At 44.6% G+C, this 21634-nt stretch overlaps 1 protein-coding gene across 3 annotated transcripts in view; it reads left to right on the top strand.

Moving 5' to 3' along the window:
• The first annotated feature begins 756 nt into the window (after nucleotides 1–756).
• Nucleotides 757–21634, top strand: part of RIPK2 (receptor interacting serine/threonine kinase 2) — a 29507-nt gene continuing 8629 nt past the window's right edge. The window contains exons 1-6 of one of the 3 annotated variants that reach the window (XM_035125146.2): nucleotides 757–1854; nucleotides 15764–15917; nucleotides 17203–17358; nucleotides 18915–19072; nucleotides 20715–20764; nucleotides 21243–21404. In XM_035125146.2, coding sequence (XP_034981037.2) covers nucleotides 1634–1854; nucleotides 15764–15917; nucleotides 17203–17358; nucleotides 18915–19072; nucleotides 20715–20764; nucleotides 21243–21404 — 901 coding nt within the window. In that variant the 5' untranslated portion in view covers nucleotides 757–1633. The remainder of the gene's footprint in view (nucleotides 1855–15763; nucleotides 15918–17202; nucleotides 17359–18914; nucleotides 19073–20714; nucleotides 20765–21242; nucleotides 21405–21634) is intronic. The other 2 variants (XM_060277717.1, XM_035125145.2) reach the window with 2 other exon arrangements.

The raw sequence follows: 21634 nt of genomic DNA, 5'->3' as shown, positions 1-21634 counted from the left end.
TTGGGAAAGATTGAGGGCACTAGGAGAAGGGGACGACAGAGGACGAGATGGTTGGACAGTGTTCTCGAAGCTACGAACATGAGTTTGACCAAACTGCGGGAGGCAGTGCAAGACAGGAGTGCCTGGCGTGCTATGGTCCATGGGGTCACGAAGAGTCGGACACGACTAAACGACTAAACAACAACAAGAGCTGCCTAGATTAAAGATATATCCGAGAGTCTCGGATATATCTTCTAGGCACGAGAGTCATCTAGCCCAACCCCGAAATGAAAGTTATTGTTGCCGAAACCCGGGATGGAACCAGGGACTTTGTATCTTCCAGTTGAACGATCTCCCAACTGAGCTACTTCAGCCACACCGACTGTGTTACGCTTACTCTTTGAAAACGCGCGTGGGATGGGATCGCAGCCTTCAAGGAGTGGCCAAAATGTGAGTGGATTCCCTTTGGAAGCGCGCTCGTGAGTTCTCCCCAGAATCGGTGCTCGACAAGAGAAAAATGGGAGTTATTTTGAACGAGGTAAGGCGGAGCAGCAGGACGTCCTGGCGCTGCGCCGTGGGGGCGCCCGGCTCTCGGTTTCAAACAGCGCCAAGGGAGACAAGGCGAGTGGGATGTTCACCTTCTCTCCGCGTGGCCGCACGCAACGTTAAACTCACATCACAGGACGAGCCAGACTTTCCGGATGGCGAGGCTGTTGTTTTCCCAGTTTGGGTGGGCGGAGTCTTCTGGCTCGGAGCCTTCGCCTCCTCCCTTGCTCTCTTCTGGAAAGGCTGGGCTAGGAGGTTGTTGTTGCGCGCGTCGAGGCGGGGCTCTCCAGTCGCCATTGACGTGTGGTTGGTGCAGCTGGAGCACGGGCCGTGGTCCCACTACTGTTTTATTTTGCCCCGCTCATCGTCTTGAATTCCTCCGCCCTCATAGGCAGGTTGGAAGATTCCCAAGATGGGAGAAGCAGCAACGCATCTGATATGGCTTCCTCGTGCCGGTGGATTATCGTCGGTGCAACTGGAGATATGAAAAAAAAGTTTATACACACACCTACCAAAAAAAAGTTGCAACGTTGCTTTGGATCTTAAGCCCTTTGAGACGGAAGATTGGGAAAGGAAGGGATCTGGAACTTTTTACGACTGTCTGAACTTTTGTTCGAGGGGAGGGGGAAGCGCAGGAGAGACGCGTCCGGCGGAAACTTTGTTTGCATCGGGAAGTGGGGTTTGAAGAGGCCAGGCTGATGGTTGTGAATGTGGGGCAAAGAGCACAGGTGAGCGGAGTTTGGGTGCGATGGCGAGAGAATTTGGCAAGGGTGACAATTGGGCGTTAAAGCTCAGGGACGGGTGCGCGCTGTAGAATTTGGCAGGTTCGCCGCGGGTACGTGGTGCTCTCTAGAAACTGGTGAGTCAGGGCCGCTTGGACAGCAGGATGTGAAGCGGAGAAATTGTGCAGCCCGGCGCAGAAGAACTTGTGGAAATCTCGGTGGATGTTAGGGGCTCTGGGTTCCAGAGAGGACCTTCTGCTTTCTTGGAGACGCGGCGCGCGTTTGTACCCCTTTGGCTACTATAGTGGAAGAGGCACCGCGGCTCCTGGGCGGCCCCGGGGATTGGCGAGCGCGCACTTGGCATAGGTCAGAGCCGGCCTGACTTGATGGCTGCTGACGTCGGCATGAGGACGAACGGCGGTGGCAGGAGCGACGGCAGCTGCGCGCCCTGCGACATCAGCTACACGCTCCCCACGATCTCCTCCAACAAGCTCCCGGACTTGCGCTTCATCAGCCGCGGCGCTTATGGCACGGTGTCCTCTGCGCGCCACGCAGACTGGCGGATCCCAGTGGCTGTCAAGTGCCTGCAGGGACCCCTGCTAGACAGGTAACTATTGCGGGTGGGTGGGGTGGTTTGGTTGCCTCAACCCCATCCCCATCTGTAGCTGTGAAATCGAGAAACTTTAATATTTGTTTATCCGATGTAAAAGGTCCCTGGTTCAAACCCTGGTATTTCCTGCAAGAGAGCCACTGCAGGTCAGTGTGGGCTATACTGACCCATATGGGATTTTGATCTGCCTTTGGATAAGGCAGGTTCATGTGTTCCTAACATCTCCTCCTTTCTACAAAGGATGGAAAATATGGTCCTCCCCTCTCCCTTTTATCCTCAGGAGAGTGGTTTAAAATAATGGCTACACTGATATTTGGCCCCAAGATTCTCCAGTCCAAGTCAATATTAAGTTTAAGCCATTACTCAGAATTGGCTTTCTCTGCTGGGAGAAGTGTATTGTCAACTATTTTGCCCTTAGCCCTTGCCTCACTCCTTTGGTTTAAAGAACCACACACCCCTCTTCCTGCTGCAAGCCTTGTCAATACAGTATTGTTTCTGCCCAGGATGAAAAGATCTGCAGGGTTTCCTCTGTTTGGAAAGGCCATAGCATACAGAACATCCCAGGTTTAATCACTAGGCAGGGCTGGGAAAGACCCTTGCCTGAAACACTGCGGGGGGGGGGGACGACCTGTCAGTCAATCTGGACAATATTGAGCTGAATGGGCCTATGCGCCTGACAGTATAAAGGCAGCTTCCTGTGGTTAGTCTTCTTGTTTTTATTTTATATTTGATTGGATTTTAAATACTGTGTTCAGAGAGTGTAGTGGTTCCTCTCTGCCCCTTCTCCCAAGAGCTCTTTATTTAGAAGAGACTAGAAGTCTACATTGTGCAACACCCAAAGCAGTTCTCTCTCTGTTTACTCAGACATCCTTGTTCTTCACCCAAGTCTACACCTATGTTTGCAACTTGAATGGGTGTCCTATTGAAGCCAGTAATACTTCATTCTGGGAATACATAGAGGATTGGACTCTACCCCTAAACACACTTACCTGAAATTCAGTGTTAGAAACTGAGATATGAAAGCTAGGAGCTGAATGGCTGAACTTAAACCTAAGTTATGGGAGCAACAGCGGAATGTCCAGGAACACTTTTTTTATAACAAGAATACAAAGATGAAAATGAATGAACTGCAGCTAAAACGTTGTTCATTTTTCACATGGTCTAGTCCTTCCCCTGCCTTCCCACCCACCCACCTTCAGATATCTTCTAAAAGTCTGGTCATTGTTTTTCTCTTTGACATCTGGTGGGAGAGCGTTCCACAGGGCGGGTGCCACTACTTAGAAGGCCCTCTGCCTGGTTCCCTGTAACTTGGCTTCTCGCAGCGAGGGAACCATTTAGCACTCTAGCGTTTAGAACTCTAGAACTCATGCATTCGGAACTTTTTACCTTTGAATCTGTTCTGATGATAGCTGTTTTTTACAGTTTGGTAGCCCTGCTTACAAAATCTTCCCTCAACGCAGGTGGCGCTGTGGGTTAAACCACAGAGCCTAGGGCTTGCTGATCAGAAGGTCGGCGGTTCCTCCTGCCAACCTAGCAGTTCGAAAGCACGCCAAAGTGCAAGTAGATAAATAGGTACCGCTCCAAGCGGGAAGGTAAACAGCGTTTCCGTGTGCTACTCTGGTTCACCAGAAGCGGCTTTGTCATGCTGGCCACATGACCTGGAAGCTCTACGCCAGCTCCCTCAGCCAATAAGTGAGATGAGCATGCAACCCTAGAGTCGGTCACAACTGGACCTAATGGTCAGGGGTCCTTTTACCTTTACCTTAGCCCTGCGCACAAAATCTTCCCTCAAGGGACTGATTAGGCTAGGGGTGGTAAACATTTTTAAAAAACATATTCCCTTTTGGGCCACATATTCCATTTAAACATATTCCCTTTGGGGCCACCCTCGAAGGGCCACATGCAAATGGTGGGTGGGACCAGCAGCAGGGTATTACGGCAGGGTAATATGTGAATTTTACTTTTATACAGTAGGCGACTTCCTACATCGGCTCATGCCCCTTTCCTTCCGTCCCCCGTTTCACCAGATAGAGAGGCATGGTTCTGGAGGAATGTTCCCTGCTTCACCTTGCATACGAATCTCAGAGAAAATGTCCTAGGCGATCCTAGCTAGATGCTGTTTAACTGCAGTCAGACTGAACAAAATTCATCCAAGGCTTTATGACTAGCACTGCCATTACTAAGGCGCTCAGAACCAGCTTATTCCCTATTGTGTGGGACTGGGTGGTTAAGCAACTCTGGGATTCCCCTGCTGACCCTGCTGTTGTCACATGACAACAACAGCACTGGTCTGATCCTCTCTGATGTGCCAGCCTGCTAGTTCCTCAAAGACTCGTTTCCCCACCCCCTGCTTCTCCACATGCACACCATCAGCAGCCCTGGCCAATACAAGCGCAAAGGTTGTGGACATGACTCCTGACTGCATGGCCACTGCCTGAAGCACTAGCCTAGTAGCCACACGTGGCAGAGAATTTGTTGTTGTTGTTTAGTCGTTTAGTCATGTCCGACTCTTTGTGACCCCATGGACCAGAGCACGCCAGGCACTCCTGTCTTGCACTGCCTCCCGCAGTTTGGTCAAACTCATGTTTGTAGCTTCAAGAACACTGTCCAACAATCTTGTCCTCTGTTGTCCCCTTCTCCTTGTGCCCTCCATCTTTCCCAACATCAGGGTCTTTTCCAGGGAGTCTTCTCTTCTCATGAGGTGGCAGAGAATTGCATGCCCTCAAGTGAGTGGGCTAGCAAAGAAGAGATGGCTTTTCACCCATCCCTTCTGAATACCCAGCATAGAAATGCAGCAGCTGCAGGGGTGACAGAGCTCCCCAAGCCTCCTCTGCCAGCCCCCAGCAATTTAGTAATTCTTTATTTTTTGTAGACTATTAACATTGTTTGGATTATCTGTAAGGCTTTTTTTTAAGGAAAAAAGTGAAGCAAATACAGTGGTACCTCAGTTTATGAACAGTCCTGTTTATGAACAATTCGGTTTACGAACTCCACAAAACTGGAAGTGGTAGTTTGCAAACGTTACCTCGGTCTAGGAACAGAATCTGAACGGTGGAGGCCTCATTAGGGAAAGTGTGCCTCGGTTTAATAATGGTTTTGGTTTAAGAGCGGACTTCTAGAACAGATTAAGTTCGTAAACCGAGGTACCACTGTAGTTGTCAAGTCTGTTGGAAATTATGTTTGGGTTTGAGGTGGGAATATTATTGTTTATCTGGTTCTTTTGCTATGGTTGCTTTGCTAAAGTTATTGCATTTTCTGCACTGCTTATATTGGACGTTTTAAATTAATTTTATTGTAAGTCACCTGGAGACTTTGGCATGGGGCAACTCATACATTTAATGACTACTAATAAACCAGGGGAAATCTAAATAACGTAGCTGATCCTGGATGGGATCTTGTAGCTTTTTGCAGAGAAGGTATGTACAAAAGTACGCTGTATATTAATTGACCCTCCTTGATGACTATGAGAAACTGCAGAACAACACTCATCAAATGGTTCCTGCCTGACTCACCTCTGGTGAGTCAGTTCAGCTTAATGTGCCTAGTCAGTCACACACATTTCACTGTGATGTAGTCATTAGAGTGTTTGATCATATCTCCACCATATATTTAAGCCTCATGGCTTCCCCATAGAAGCCATGTGTGTGTGTTGAATGCATCATGCGAATGTCACCTTAGCCTAGATCTTTGGCGACTAGGGTTCAGATCCCCACTGAGCCATAAATCTCACTGTGGTGACCTTTGGCCAGTCACTGTCTCTCAACCTAACCTACTTTATAGGGTTGTAGTGAAGATAATCATCATGCGAAAGGCTGGACTAGATGAATCCCAAACCGGAATTAAGATTGCCGGAAGAAATATCAACAACCTTGATGGCAGAAAGTGAGGAGGAATTAAAGAACCTTTTAATGAGGGTGAAAGAGGAGTGCGCAAAATAGGGTCTGAAGCTCAACAGGTGCGTCTTATGGAGCGAAAAATACAGTAATCTAGATTATAGGTAGCTGGATTCATATGAGGATGAATTATCAGGTGTGTGCCTTTTTAGATCTAAGCAAACCACAGTCTGGTTAAATACATTTTGATTGCGATATGATATGATATGATAAACATAGTTTTTGAATTTGCATGTAGGGGTAATATTTCTGGAGAGGTATATAATGTTCTACTGAAGAATCCTAGGCATATTTTTAGTGTATTTTCTTTAGAGAATGTGAGTAATCAGTTCAGTGTTGTAGCTCTATTAATAGCAGGGTGCAAAAAATTGTACCCTCCCTATTGCAAGACATCTGTTCCCCATCTAGCCGGAGCATTTCTTAAATTGTTACCATATACTGTGTTGTGCATACTCATTAGAAACCGCAGACCAGGGCCTTTAGGAGTTCTGCAAAACACATGGTGAAAGTAAAACCCTACTTTGGGGAAGTGTCTAATTTGACTGCATTTGTAAATTCACTTCTGGCTAGTGTGACCAGATGCTGAGGAAGGAGGAACTCCTGCACCTTCCTTAACCGGAAGGAGGAAGGAGTTCTTCTTATGCAATGATGAGAAGAGGTTGCCCTGCCCTTCTCCCGGACACCATAGCTATGGCCCAGATTACTGTATCACTGTGAGAATACGCCATCCAAAGCTCTCCTGCTCCCTGGCTGCTCCTAATGTCCAGAACTGCCTCTCAAATGACCTCCATGCAGGGGGCTGCAGGTTTTATTTTATTTGTTCATTACCTTTATCTCCCACCCTTTCCCCCAAGGAGCTCATAGTGGCATGCCTGGTTCTGCTCCTCCCCATTTTATCCTCACAGCGGAGCAGAGATTTGAACCCTGGTGTACACAGGTGGCCTGATATAAAGAACAGGAATTATGTTGGGCAATATGGTTCCAGCACTAGCACTTCACAAATGCCGGTAGTGGGGCCTGGTCTCCTCTAACCACTGGCAAAGAACAGCACTTGGTAATGTTTTCTGGTCAGTTGGCTGCCACTCCTTGCTGTGATACAACTCTATTGAGTATGGCTTATTGGTATTTGCTTGAGGGTTGCTCTTCAGCTCTTGAGGAGATAGCAAATGTTGTAGCCCACCTTGTGATCTTTGGATGAAGGGCAGTATATACAGTGGTACCTCGCAAGATGAATGCCTCGTCTAATGCAAAACTCGCAAGACGAAAGCGCTTTGCAATTTTTTGGGAGACTAGCAGGACGAATTGTTCTATGGCCGTGCTCCGCAAGACGAAGTAGCATAGATGGCAGGCAGGCTGGCTGTCTGGTTGGGCGCGAGGGTCCAGCTGCTGGAGAAGGAGGGAGGGAGCCTCTCCCTGGCCCTCCTCCTGCTTCCCCCTCCCTGCCCGCACAGCCGCCTGGGCCTGGGCTTGGGCAGAGAGGCAGAGGCGCTCAGCAGAGCCTTAAAACTTTCCGGAGCGGCCGTGTGGCTGCTCCTGGGCTTGGCGGGTGAGTCGGCGCCGGACGCGAGGCTGGAGGGCGAGCTGGGGGAAGGGGAAGCGAGCGCGCCGGACGCGAGGCTGGAGGGCGAGCTGGGGGAAGGGGAAGCAAGGGACGGACCTTTTTTTGGCCCATTGGAACGCATTAATTAAATTTCAATGCATTCCTATGGGAAACCGCGCTTCGCAAGACAAAATTATCGCAACACGAAACGACTCCTGGAACGAATTAGTTTCGTCTTGTGAGATACCACTGTAGATTTAACAAATGAATAGCTACCTTGTACCATCCCAAGGGCCTAGTTAGGCCCTATGAGTGACAAGTGACTGCCCTGAAGTGTGAACTGGCACATAACTTATAGCACGACTGGGTGTGGCCATTGTGCACATGCCTTTGCAAGACTGCACTTTCGCTGAGGTGGCAGCATAGATAATGGGGAATGACTGGGATTAGGCTCTGTTTACCTCAACACTGAAGCTGATCCAAATGGTTGCATCCAATGGGACTCCTACACAGAGTAGGTCCGTTGAAATTAAGGGGCATGACTAACTAAGGATCACTCATTTCAGTGGTGCTATACTGGTTTAAACATCCATCCCTCTTCCCAAGGAACTCTGGGAATTGTATTTCTACGAGGGGGATAAAAGTCTCCCTAGAATTCCCATAACTCTGAGCATGCTATAGTTCCCAGGATCCTTGGTGTGAAACCACTGTTCTGTTGAAATGATATAAAATTGATGTTAAAGTACAGTGTGACTGAGCAGCGTTCAAAATTTACTGGGCACCAGGTGCAATTTGCACTTGACTATTGGCCACTTGGGACCAAGTGAAGATGTCTCCTGACGTCTCCACCATCTGGAGGTGCATGCCTGGGGATCTTTGGATCTTGCCTGTTTTCACACACCATGGCCACAGTCTGGCAATCCAGCAGGTAAAGACACCTTTAGGTCTCTAGGCCAGCAAAGAAAGCGAGCTAAGGTTTTGGATTGCTAGTGAGCCTGTGTTTCTGAGTTGCAGCATACAAAACTGGAGAAGTTCGGACAGGTCCACAATACAGTAGGGATGAGGTCCTTCAGATTAGCCATACTGGCTAGGAATGGTGGGTACAGTACAGTACCGTACTAGAGTCCATCAACATATGAAGGGCAGGAGCATCTCCAGCCCTTCCATAAAGGAAGAGAAGCAGAAATTTACCAGGCAGGAACTTTAGAAAAAGCATCCACTCTGGTACAGCATGAATGTTCTGTGTAGATAGACAAACTAGGTAGAACTCATTGATCTTAATGGAATATATGAAATACCCTTATAGATAGCATGAGTGCTCTGTACTGTTGGTTCTGCCCCTTAGTTTGCATCGTTCTTTAGGAAATGTAGGGGATAATACCACATGCCAAATTCTCCCTCCTGAGCTGTCCTTAGCACTATTGGCAATGCGAAATTCTGCTGGATCTCATTTGACTCCCTGAGAACTGGTAGATCTCTATTGGCAGCCATGCGTCTTGGATTAGTAGGTCATTGGGAAACCACGGGATTCTCTGTGAAGGGTTAGTTGGCCAAATTTGGGCTGTGGGTCTTTGGAACATTTAGCTTATCAAAATTGGAGGATAAGAGGAATTTCTAACAAGGGAAAAAATGACATATTTAGACTCCTTTCTTAATCTATGTGAATAAAGATGGAAATGCACAACCTCCTCCACCCAATCAGATAATTCTACAGAGGGGATTTGTATTTAGAAGGGGCAAGACTCAGCTTGTATAGATTTTGGATATTGTGTGCCCACATTTGTTTTGTTTTTTTGTACCTATTGCATTTAAACATCTGTGTACAGTATATTGTTTTCTTTCAGGTCAATTAGAAAAAAATATCAGTAAGCAAATATAATTATCCAAGAAATAAAATAAAAAAAATTCCTTCAGTAGCACCTTAAAGACCAACTAAGTTTTTATTTTGGTATGAGCTTTCGTGTGCATGCACACTTCTTCAGATACAGTGAAATGGAAGTTTCCAGGCACTTATGTAGAGAAGGGGTGGGGAGGGGTGGGGATGGGGAGGGGGGATCACTCAGAAGGGTGGTGGAAATGGGTGATTGACTGACTGATAGCTGTTGATGACCGCAAACGACTGCAAATGGTTTTGCATGAAAAAGCAAGGGTGGGGATGGCTGAAGATCGCTTATCATGTATAATGAGATAAGAACCCGATATCTCTGTTCAAACCAGGTCCCTCCATGGTTTTGAGCTTGGTGATAAGTTGCAATTCAGCAACTTCTCTTTCCAGTCTATTTCTGAAATTCTTTTGTAGTAAGACAGCTACTTTGAGATCTTGTATAGAATGTCCTGGGAGATTGAAGTGTTCTCCTACTGGTTTTTCTGTCTTCTGGTTCCTGATGTCAGATTTATGTCCATTTATCCTTTGGCGTAGGGTTTGGCCTGTTTGTCCAATATAGAGAGCTGAAGGGCACTGTTGGCATTTGATGGCATACACAATGTTAGAGGATGAGCAATTAAATAGTCCTGAGATGGTATGTTGGATGTTGTTGGGGCCAGTAATGGTGTTGTCTGGGTGTATGTGGCAGCAAAGTTGGCATCTGGGTTTATTGCAGGCTCTGGTACCAGTGTCCATGTTAAGTCTGGTGGTTGTATTATTGTGGGTGAGGAGTTGTTTAAGATTGGGTGGCTGTCTGTAGGCAATGAAAGGTCTTCCTCCCAGAGCTTGAGAAAGGGAGCGGTCATTGTCCAGGAGAGGCTGTAGATCTCTGATGATGCGTTGTACTGTTTTAGCTTGGGAGCTGTATGTGATGACTAGTGGTGTTCTGTTATTTTCTTTTTTGGGTCTGTCTTGCAGCAGGTTCTCTCTAGGTATCTGTCTGGCTCTGTTGATCTGTTGTTTAACTTCATCAGGTGGATATTTTAGTTCTAAAAAGGTTTGCTGTAGATCTCTTAGGTGAGATTCTCTGTCTGTAGAGTTGGAACAGATGCGGTTGTAACGTAAGGCCTGGCTGTATACGATGGATTGTTTGGTATGTTTGGGATGGTAGCTAGAAGCATGTAGATATGTTTGTCGGTCAGTTGGTTTTCTGTATAAGGTGGTGTCTATACGTCCATCCTGTATTTTTATAGTAGTGTCCAAAAAATGTATTTCTTGCATAGATTGGTTCATTGTTAGGTTGATGGTGGGGTGAAAGTCATTGAATGTCTGGTGGAAGGTTTCCAGGGTCTGTTGTCCATGTGTCCAGATAATAAAAATATCGTCAATGTATCGCAGGTACAGGAGAGGTTTGAGTGGGTAGGAGTTAAGGAAACGTTGTTCTAAATCTGCCATGAAGATGTTGGCATACTGTGGGGCCATGCGGGTGCCCATGGCTGTGCCGCTGATCTGGAGGAACAGGTCATCACCAAATTTGAAGTGGTTGTGGGTAAGGACAAAGTGGCAGAGTTTGGTAGCAAAGTCCGCTGTGGTTTTATCTGAAATGGTGTTCCTTATGGCTTGTAAACCATCATTGTGTGGGATGTTGGTATATAGAGATTCCACATCCATAGTGGCTAGTATAGTATTGTTAGGAAGATTGTTCAAATATTGTATTTTCCTCAGGAAATCAACAGAGCCAGACAGATACCTAGAGAGAACCTGCTGCAAGACAGACCCAAAAAAGAAAATAACAGAACACCACTAGTCATCACATACAGCTCCCAAGCTAAAACAGTACAACGCATCATCAGAGATCTACAGCCTCTCCTGGACAATGACCGCTCCCTTTCTCAAGCTCTGGGAGGAAGACCTTTCATTGCCTACAGACAGCCACCCAATCTTAAACAACTCCTCACCCACAATAATACAACCACCAGACTTAACATGGACACTGGTACCAGAGCCTGCAATAAACCCAGATGCCAACTTTGCTGCCACATACACCCAGACAACACCATTACTGGCCCCAACAACATCCAACATACCATCTCAGGACTATTTAATTGCTCATCCTCTAACATTGTGTATGCCATCAAATGCCAACAGTGCCCTTCAGCTCTCTATATTGGACAAACAGGCCAAACCCTACGCCAAAGGATAAATGGACATAAATCTGACATCAGGAACCAGAAGACAGAAAAACCAGTAGGAGAACACTTCAATCTCCCAGGACATTCTATACAAGATCTCAAAGTAGCTGTCTTACTACAAAAGAATTTCAGAAATAGACTGGAAAGAGAAGTTGCTGAATTGCAACTTATCACCAAGCTCAAAACCATGGAGGGACCTGGTTTGAACAGAGATATCGGGTTCTTATCTCATTATACATGATAAGCGATCTTCAGCCATCCCCACCCTTGCTTTTTCATGCAAAACCATTTGCAGTCGTTTGCGGTCATCAACAGCTATCAGTCAGTCAATCACCCATTTCCACCACCCTTCTGAGTGATCCCCCCTCCCCATCCCCACCCCTCCCCACCCCTTCTCTACATAAGTGCCTGGAAACTTCCATTTCACTGTATCTGAAGAAGTGTGCATGCACACGAAAGCTCATACCAAAATAAAAACTTAGTTGGTCTTTAAGGTGCTACTGAAGGAATTTTTTTTATTTTACTTCGATCCAGACCAACACGGCTACCTACCTGTATCCAAGAAATGTTTGCAGAGGTTGTCTTGAGTTGAGATAAAAGTATTAAATGTATGCGGGACAGGAAAGAGTGTGTGACTTTGAGATTTTGGTGGGATTTTTTTTAAGTGCCCCAGTAGATCAGCCTCTGCTAACCAGGGAGAAACTTGATCTCAATCAAATCTTTTCCATCTAAATTCACCCTGAGTAAATCATTCACTCAGAGGATGATAGGCTGATTGTTTATCCTGGCAACTCTATTGTGGCCTTTTGGCACCAAGGGTGTTTTATTCTTTTTCTTTGAATGGGAACAGAGCCAAATGCTACAAAGGTGTACTTGGTCGTGGTTGCCAAGCAGTGGAAGGAAAGCAGGGAAGATTTGCAGGTGTGTGTGTGTGTGTGGTGTGATGGAGAAGGAGCAGCTGTTTGTGCTTTGAGGTAGCTCAATGGTAGAAGAATGATATAGCACAATTCAGAATATGAGGTTTGTCTGGTTTCTGAATTTTCAGCATTTATTGATCACTTTACCATAGCTGCAAGGGAGGGTGCTGTAGGCAATGTAAGTTGAGCTTCTCAAGTAATGAATGCTGTGGGGGAAAAACAATATAAAAACTCAACACAGTGAAAATGGCAGCTGTGAAAGTTAGGTCAAGTCTGAAGAAATGCCTGAAAAACTAAGGGCAGTATCCAGCACTGGATTTAGGGTGGTGCATAGGGCACTGAACTAAGGCGGCACAAAATTGAGAAGGTTAACAACTGAGAAAATCCATTTGGGGGTGCCAAATTTTGGGCTTGCTCATAGTACTAAACATTACTAAATTCCGCCCCTGGCAGTATCCTACTGAACAAAGCTGCTAGTGCAAGGGGTTTTAGCTGCACAGTGGTGCTTTCGTGTCTTCTCTTTTCCTTACACGTACCATAAATTTGCTCTGAAGGTTGGGCGAACTTCTGCACTGCTCTAACGTGTTGGAGAGGACCTTGGGGCATTTCCCTTTCAGTGTGATGTGTGGGTAAGCTTTCAGTTCCACCTGATTACTGGTACAGTTAAATTGACTGTCCCACAAGGGAGGAGGAGGAGAGTTTGGACTTGATATCCCGCCTTTCACTTCCCTTAAGGAGTCTCAAAGCAGCTAACAATCTCCTTTCCCTTCCTCCCTCACAAGAAACATTCTGTGAGGTGAGTGAGGCTGAGAGACTTCAAAGAAGTGTGACTTGCCCAAGGTCACCCAGCAGCTGCATGTGGAGGAGCAGGGAAGCGAACCCGGTTCACCAGATTACGAGTCCACCGTTCTTAGCCACTACACCACACTGGCTCAGACATGGTGCTGAAATGTGAACAGTAGATGTGCAAGTCAATTACACAACTCCCTGCAGCATCTTAGTAAGCAGAAAGTACATTGTAATTGCTAATGGTACAATGCTAATTCAATTGCTACAATTGCTACCAATTGCAATTCAATTGGTACAATTGCTAATATCATAGTAATTGTGTGCCTTGCAACCACATCAGGAGTTTTATTTTATTTATTTTTCAACATAGGAGCAGGACAGTTTCTATCAAGAATGCAATTTGTGAAGTTTAACCCTTTCCCCTCCATGAATTATTGAAATAGAAATTGCCCCCCCCCAATCACCCCACACAGTCATAGAATCATAGAATCATAGAGTTGGAAGAGACTACAAGGGCCAGTTAGCAATTATAGAGGGATTATAAATGGTGAGGAAATGGTTAAACTACCCCCTTCCCCAACACACACACACACACACACACACACACACACACACACACACACACACACACTGCAGTCCTGCTGGATTTTTTTAAAAAAAAATCTATTAATTGCAAACAATGCGATTAATGCAGCATGTAGCGAAGCCATTCCAACATGGGTAATGAGTTGCTAAGGGCTTACTTGAAAGCTAAGCTTGCCCACAAACTCAATGGGCAGGTTTGAATAAGTTACTTCTTTCTACTGCATGTACTGTGTGTGGTATGATGACAATCATAGCCTGCATTGCAGCATTGTTGTAAGAATTAGGTAATTCCTAGAAATAATTTCATGCACTTAATGACATTGTTTCTCAAAAATGAGTCCAGCGACAGCTGGGGACCCAAGCTCGAGAAACACTGACTTATGAGAAGCACTGAGCATAATTAATTTTTTAGACCAACCTAAATCAGAAGAGGGAGAGGTTATCTCTCTCTAATAATAGCCAGTTCGGTGCCCCTGTGGCAATAGGATTGGAGCCCAAGGGGCCAACTGATAAATAAGAGGGAAGCATCTGCAACCCATTATTTAAATCAAAAGAGAACAACGTCCCACCCCCACCCCCCAAAAGCACGTTTGGTGGGCTCCAGAAGCTGTGAAATAATGAGTGTTGAATTGGAGAGTAAAACAGAAATTGGGGGATGGGGACCGGAGTGGAAGAGAGGAATTTCCTGCTTGATGCCCTTATACTACTCTGAAGGGGAGCTTGGCTGACTGGCTGGAACTCGAACAGCAAATATTCACTAGGGCTGGGGAATGTACCAAAACTTGTTCATGAAAATGTTCTGCCCAGCTTTTCTTTAAAATAGTGCTTCTTGGAGGCACATGAGGTCACTGTCTTGCTTAAGGAATTTACTCTGCCTTAAATTCTGTGAAGGAAGGTGCATGGAAATCTGTAATTTAGCTAGCTTTGTTAATTTAGCTAAATATAAATTTGTGGTTTTAGCTACCATTCATGGATTCCGAGGAGATGCAGTTGAAAAGTGTGCTTTTAGTCATGTGAATCTGCAATGTGGCTTTTGGTTAATGGGTGGCTTAGGGGTCAGCAAACTTTTTCAGCAGGGGGCCGGTCCACTGTCCCTCAGACCTCGTGGGGGGCCGGACTATATTTTGGAAAGAAAGGAAAAAATGAACGAATTCCTATGCCCCACAAATAACTCAGAGATGCATTTTAAATAAAAGCACACATTCTACTCATATAAAAAGCACACTGATTCCCGGACTGTCTGCTGGCCGGATTTAGAAGGCAATTGGGCTGTATCCGCCCCCCCCCCCAGGCCTTAGTTTGCCTACCCATGGCTTAGGGGATTTTCACTACCTCATTCTTGCAGGACTGGGCATTGCTGGACAGAATTACTCAGTGCTGTGTCTTCTGTTTTCTGTTTTCTTTTCCCTTTTCACTTTAATCCTTAACTCTGCTCAATGCATACGTCTCATGGATGCCCAAAGGTGAAGAAGAAGACTAGATCTCGCTGTATTTGTGGGTGATCCTTTCCCTCTTCTTCTTCTTCTTCTGTTTGTCAGTCACTTTATACTAAAGAAAAAGTCTCAAAAGTGACTTAACAAGATAAATTGCTTTCATTCATCCCTTAAATGCCAGTCCAATAGCAAGACCAAGTCCTACCCACTTCTGTGCCACATCTAGCCTCTGCAACCAGAGAGGTGGTTTGCATGTAGCACTATGCCAAACCTCTGTTAGAATGCTTGAGCGTTTTGTCAGAGGGCTTGTGCCTCCTTCTCAAAGCCCCACGTAAAATTTCAGTACACACCATTGGTGCGCCGTTAAGTCTGTATGTAATCTAACCCATGTGAGTTTTGTGCAAGCAGATTAGGATACATACCCAATAACTGGGTTGCTGGAGGCGCCCTTGATATTTGTTCAACTTCATTGATTGCAGACCACCTTGAATGTGATTTCGTACAGAAAGGCCATTGATGCATTTTTATTGGTATTAATTTGCTGTTTTCCCCTAGCCATTACTTCCTTCTCACAGTGTGCGGTTTTCAACACACTACTTGAATGAACTCCTTCAGGAGCTTTAACCTACAGCTGCATATTTCAAGCTTCAAATGCGGTAAAACTGGTTTGTCCTTCTCTTCCTGTCCCTGTAGCGAGAGAGACAATCTCCTGAAAGAAGCTGAAATTTTACACCAGGCGAGGTTCAGTTACATTCTGCCAATTCTAGGGATTTGCAACGAACCTGAATTTTTGGGCATCGTGACGGAATATATGCCAAGTGGGTCACTGAACCAACTTTTACACAGCGTAAGTATACTGAGCCCATGGCTTTTTTTCCCTTAGGGAGTGGGGGAATTAAAGAGACGATGCTCTTCAGTTGAACCCAACTCTCTCAACATCTGAGTGTTCTGCTTGTCAAACACATACAGCATTGGTCTGAAAGGAGGGCCTGCTCTCAGGTTAAACATGTTGTGGGCAGGAGCTCTCACTCCCCCCCTTGAAAATGTGGGCTAACTTGACACCCTCCAGATGTTACAGGAAACCAACTCTCATCAGCCCCAGTCAGCCTGGCCACTGGTCAGGGGGGAGCTGGAGCCCAGCTACATGTGAAGGGTAACAGGTTCCCCAGCCCTGCTCCAAAGGGCTATTGAATCTGTGGTTTAAAGGAGCATTTTGTAGTTTGAAGTAGGGGTTTAAATAATTTTTATTGAGGTTTTTTTTAAATGCATAGTAACAGATAAATAATAATAATAATAAATTTTTATTTATACCCCGCCCTCCCCAGTCAAAAACCGGGCTCAGGGCGGCTCACACCAACAGAATTACAATAAAACATAAAAACAATTAATTAAAATACAGATTAAAATACAGTATTAAAATATAAAGTGCAGCCTCATTTCAAGTAGTCCATAAATCCAAGCCATGAGGGAGGAAAACACAGGGGTCAGGCTGAGGCTAACCCAAAGGCCAGGCGGAACAGCTCTGTCTTGCAGGCCCTGCGGAAAGATGACAAATCCCGCAGGGCCCTGGTCTCCTGGGAGAGAGCGTTCCACCAAGTTGGGGCCAGTACTGAAAAGGCCCTGGCTCTAGTAAAGGCCAATCTAGCCATTTTATGGCTCGGGATCTCCAGAATATTGTTTGTGGACCTTAAGGTCCTCTGCGGGGCATACCAGGAGAGGCGGTCCCGTAGGTAGCATCCTCCCATAACATAGCATCCTCCCATACCAGGTGTCAGGGTTGCATATTGACATGAATGATGTTGATTAATCCATACATATTATCCAAATGTCCAGTGTTTAATGTCCCAGGACATCCATCACAGATAGAATACAGCTCAAGCTATATCGGCAAAGATGCTTCAGAGAGCTTTTCATTAAGACCAGTTCATTTGCATATTGAAGAAATGGCCACCACATTGCATAACATTTTTCTGCTTCTTCTGTTGCCTTTATCACTTTTAAGTTATGAGTTATTTCCCCTTTTAGTGTCATTTTAGTTTTGTGATATGGAATCATTTTAATTGTGTGGCCTTACTCCTAAATTTGTGTTTCATCATTCTCTCTCTCTCTCTCTCTCTCTCTCTCTCAAATAGAAAAATGTATATCCTGACATTGCTTGGTCATTGAGGTTTCGCATTCTTTATGAAATTGCCTTGGGAGTAAATTATCTTCACAACATGAGTCCTCCTCTCTTGCATCATGATTTGAAGACGCATAATATTTTGCTTGACAGTGACTTTCATGTTAAGGTACGAGCGTGTTTATGTCTCTAGGACCTGTGCTTCTTTACAGCAAGGGAGGGCACATTTCGGGTTTGGGGGCTCTATTTTGTGTTTCACAAGATCTGTCAAATGGACCCTGTGCAGAAGACACTGAGGCTGAGTTCACACCATACACTTAAAGCACATGGCTTCTCCCAGAGAATTATGGGAGCTGTAAGTCTACCTCTCCCTGGATTACAATTCACAGCACCCTTAGCAGCTACAATTCCCAGGATTCTTTGGGGAGTCATATGCTTTCAGTGTACGGTATGTACATAGCCTTAGAATTAAAGAGCAGGATCCCTCTGAACAGCTCCTGAGCACAAATATTTGTGAAGAATATCAGAACTGAACTGAGTTCACAGTTCTTCCACACACAAATCCATTCTTGGTTCCCCTAGCTTTCTTCATTTCAGTAGTGTCTGTGTGTATTGTCTGTTGTTGGTGTTGTGAAATGGTTGGGCGTCAGGAATTCTTGATGTACCACAAAAAAGATCTACCTGTAGATCGTAATCTGCTTTTTGCCACACCTACTCTACAGTATACAGAGAGCAGCTGAACAGCTGAGGGTGGGATTTTGTAGAGAAGGAGCTTAATCAAAATTACAAATTTAAGGAGGCACAAAGATATGAAGAATGACTCTTTCTGTCTCCTCACTATAAATTATTGCTGAACCGGAAAAGCTTCAGACTTCACCAGAGAGTGCCTACATGCTTCTAAACCAATACGTGTCACTCATGATTAGAAACTTGGTTTTTGGAAGGGTTTTGTCATTTAAAAAAAATGAACTGTGGTTACAAAATTGCCTCAGTGAACAAGAAATTTGCGCATGATTTCTTTTCCAAATTGGTGCTTTCTGGGTGGGAATGGAACTACAAAGTACATTTGTCTTAAATGGCTTAAGAATTTGGGAGGCTTATTTGCCCTGGCTATTCATTAAGCGGCAATCTGTAATGCGACTATGTTTTCTTAAGGGGGAAAATGAACAGTTTTCATTGTGTTGGTTTGGACGTTAGTGGGTGGAGTTCAGTCTTGTGACTTGTGCACTAAATATATCCTTGAAAAGTGAAGTAATAAAGCTGTGTAAGGATTTGGGTGGTCATGCAAGGGTATTGCACCAGTTGCTGAGTAAGATATTTTTTAGAATGTTTACGGTACCCTGTTTCTCATATTTTAAGGCATCCCCATAAAATAAGCCATAGCAGGATTTTTAAGCATTCAAGGAATATAAGCCATACCCCGAAAATAAGACATAGTGATAGGAGCAGCAGCAATGCCGGCCGCGGCAGGAGGAGGAGGAAAAAAATAAGACATCCCTTGAAAATAAGCCATAGTGTGGTTTTTTGAGGAAAAAATAAATATAAGACGTGTCTTATAATATGAGAAACACGGTAAATGGAACACCATAGTTGTAGTGCAGTTGTAGTTCACCTGGAGGGCCAGAGGTTCCCCATACCTGCTTTGCACCCACCCCAGTGTATCTGACAGGCACACTGGGCTCTATATTTGGGGATTGTCCTGAGTTCCTGTTTCTCTCCTTCCAGATTGCAGATTTTGGTTTGTCAAAGTGGCGCTTGGTATCTATGTCACTGTCACGCGGTGAGAAATCAATGCCTGAGGGAGGGACTATTATCTACATGCCACCTGAAGATTATGATTTCAGTCAGAAAACACGTGCAACTGTAAAGCATGATATATACAGGTAATTATATTTTATTACAGAGTTAAGGGAAGACGCACACTGTTGTGTCTGTTCTTTAAAATCCTTGCATGTTTGGGCGTATTGGGTGTATCATAGGGTGTGTTGCTTTTTCCTGCTTTCGAATTCCAAAAATGACGGTGCTAAAAGGTTGTAACATGACTTGGGAATTCAAAAGATATTTTGGTTAAATTAATATAATCCAGTTACAGGTAGGTAGCTGTGTTGGTCTGACGTAGTCGAAACAAAATAAAAAAATTCCTTCCAGCAGCACCTTAAAGACCAACTAAGTTTTTTATTTTGGTATGTGCTTTCGTGTGCATGCACACTTCTTCAGATACACAATATAATCCACAATATAATATAATGCAGTTTTGGTTGGTAAATAAAATGTGTGTAAAATTGCATAGAAATGATTGCCAAGTACTTTGCGGTTATACTATATATTAATATTATTATTCATTTTTTATTATTATCATCATCATCATAATTATTATCATTATTATTATTTGTTAGGGTTAGTTAGATGGTAAAATTAACATTCTTTGGCTTTCTGAAAGCAGTTTATGTGTGTCTTCATCAATTGTAAATTTACCAAGCGAAATGTTTTCCAGTCACAAAAATAATAGCAGGTTTGAATTCCTCACACCCAAAAATATATTTTTAAGACCCCCACATTGAAGAAAAGTGCCAAAATTAATGCCCTGGACATGGCAAAATTTGAAACCTACTACTACTACTACTACTACTACTACTACTACTACTACTACTACTTCAAGGTTGCAATTGCATCTGAAATTACATTAGACTCATTTCTGAAGGTTTAAGCCAACATGACACAATGGTATACAAATATTGTTATAGATACAGTGGTGCCTCGCTAGACGAAATTAATTCGTTCCACGGGTCTTTTCTTATAGTGAAAAATTCGTCTAGCGAATCCCATAGGAATGCATTGGGGGGTTTTTTTTGCCCATAGGAACGCATTAATTGAATTTCAATGCATTCCTATGGGAAACCGTGGTTCACTAGACAAATTTTTCGTAAAACGCATTTGTCTAGCGAGGCAAGCTCCGCTCGAAAAATCCTTTCGTTAAGCGGAAATTTCGTTAAGCAGGGCATTCATTAAGCGAGGCACCACTGTAAATAAATGGGTGTCAACAAATTTAATAAATAATAGTTTTGCATCTCACCCATTCAATCTGCAGCGTTACCAATTGATTTCCAGTGGCAGCAAATGTTGAGAATGGCTGCAGAGTCCCTGTAAGGATGAGTTCACACATGCATGTTTCTTAGCAGATGGCTGCAGCATCCAGTCATGCAGGCTTGTGTGAGTGAGGCTACCAAGCATGCATGTCTGAATCAGCTCTTCCCACTTTCTTTTGTACGTACATTTGCACAGGATTATTCACCTTTGAGTTGCACATATATGCAGGAAGGCACACCTCAGGTTGCAGCTGTGGAGGGCAACAGCCACTGAGAGCTTATTCCAACATAATGCTTGTGTTCTCCAACTGCCCTCAGGAGTCCCCTTGTAGCCTGGTCCCCTCAGTTACTACATTTGGAAGCCTACCAAGGGGCAGAGTATATTTTGTCTCGGACTGATTTACATTTATGTTGTACTTTCTTCTTCTTCTTTGAACAGCTATGCCATTATTATGTGGGAAGTGCTGTCAAGAAAGCAGCCGTTTGAAGGTCAGACTACTTTCTTTAGCTTCATTGCATAACTTCTGTTTAGAATCAGCAAGATTGGGTTTAACATGCAGCAATCGGGGGGAACCCGCCCCTTGAAATAACGGAGTGCTAGCTCTACTCAATGGAGACCCATTGAACCTAATGTAGTCATCTTCATTCATTGTGATGGGTCTGCTCTGAATAGGGCCATATATAATGGGTTTTCTCTGAATAGCATTAAGATACAACCCTAGTCATTACTGCTTTTTGTAATGACCACTCTTTCTGTGTTTTCCCCCTTTGGTTAAATAAATGCTACTGTGAAGACTTGGAAAGGAAGGGAGGATTGGTAGCAATATCTTATAATTTTAAGAGGGTCAAACATTGTCTCTGTGTTCACAGGATGTGTGTTGTTGTTGTTGTTGTTGTTGTTGTTGTTTTGCCATGGCGTGAGCAGTACACGTAGTTCTAATAAGTGTGCAATATCTACTTTTGACAGATGTTATAAACCCCTTGCAGATTATGTATAGCGTGTCACAAGGAAAGCGTCCGGACACTGGAGAAGAGTATCTTCCGCTAGACATTCCTCAACGAGCCTTGATGCTTTCGTTAATGGAACGTGGCTGGGGGCAAAATCCAGACGAAAGGCCTTCTTTCTCAAGTGAGCTTCACCTTTTGCATAGCAGGGTAGGGAACTTGGCAGGCGGCACCAAACTCTCCTGCTGCTGCATAATCTCTGTTAATTTCATTGAAGCAGAACTATTGCCCTCCACATAAGCCCCTCTTGGCAGCGAGTGGAAGCTGTATGCTGGCTGTTTGATTAGGAGATTGCTCAATTTAGGCTGTGTACTCAACATGCATTTAAAGCACATGGCATCCCCCAAAGAATCC

The sequence above is a fragment of the Zootoca vivipara genome, chromosome 8 (assembly GCF_963506605.1).
Source record: "Zootoca vivipara chromosome 8, rZooViv1.1, whole genome shotgun sequence".
Classification (NCBI taxonomy): domain Eukaryota; kingdom Metazoa; phylum Chordata; class Lepidosauria; order Squamata; family Lacertidae; genus Zootoca; species Zootoca vivipara.
The sequence above is the reverse complement of the archived record's forward strand: the minus strand, read 5'-3'. Positions and strand labels throughout refer to the sequence as shown.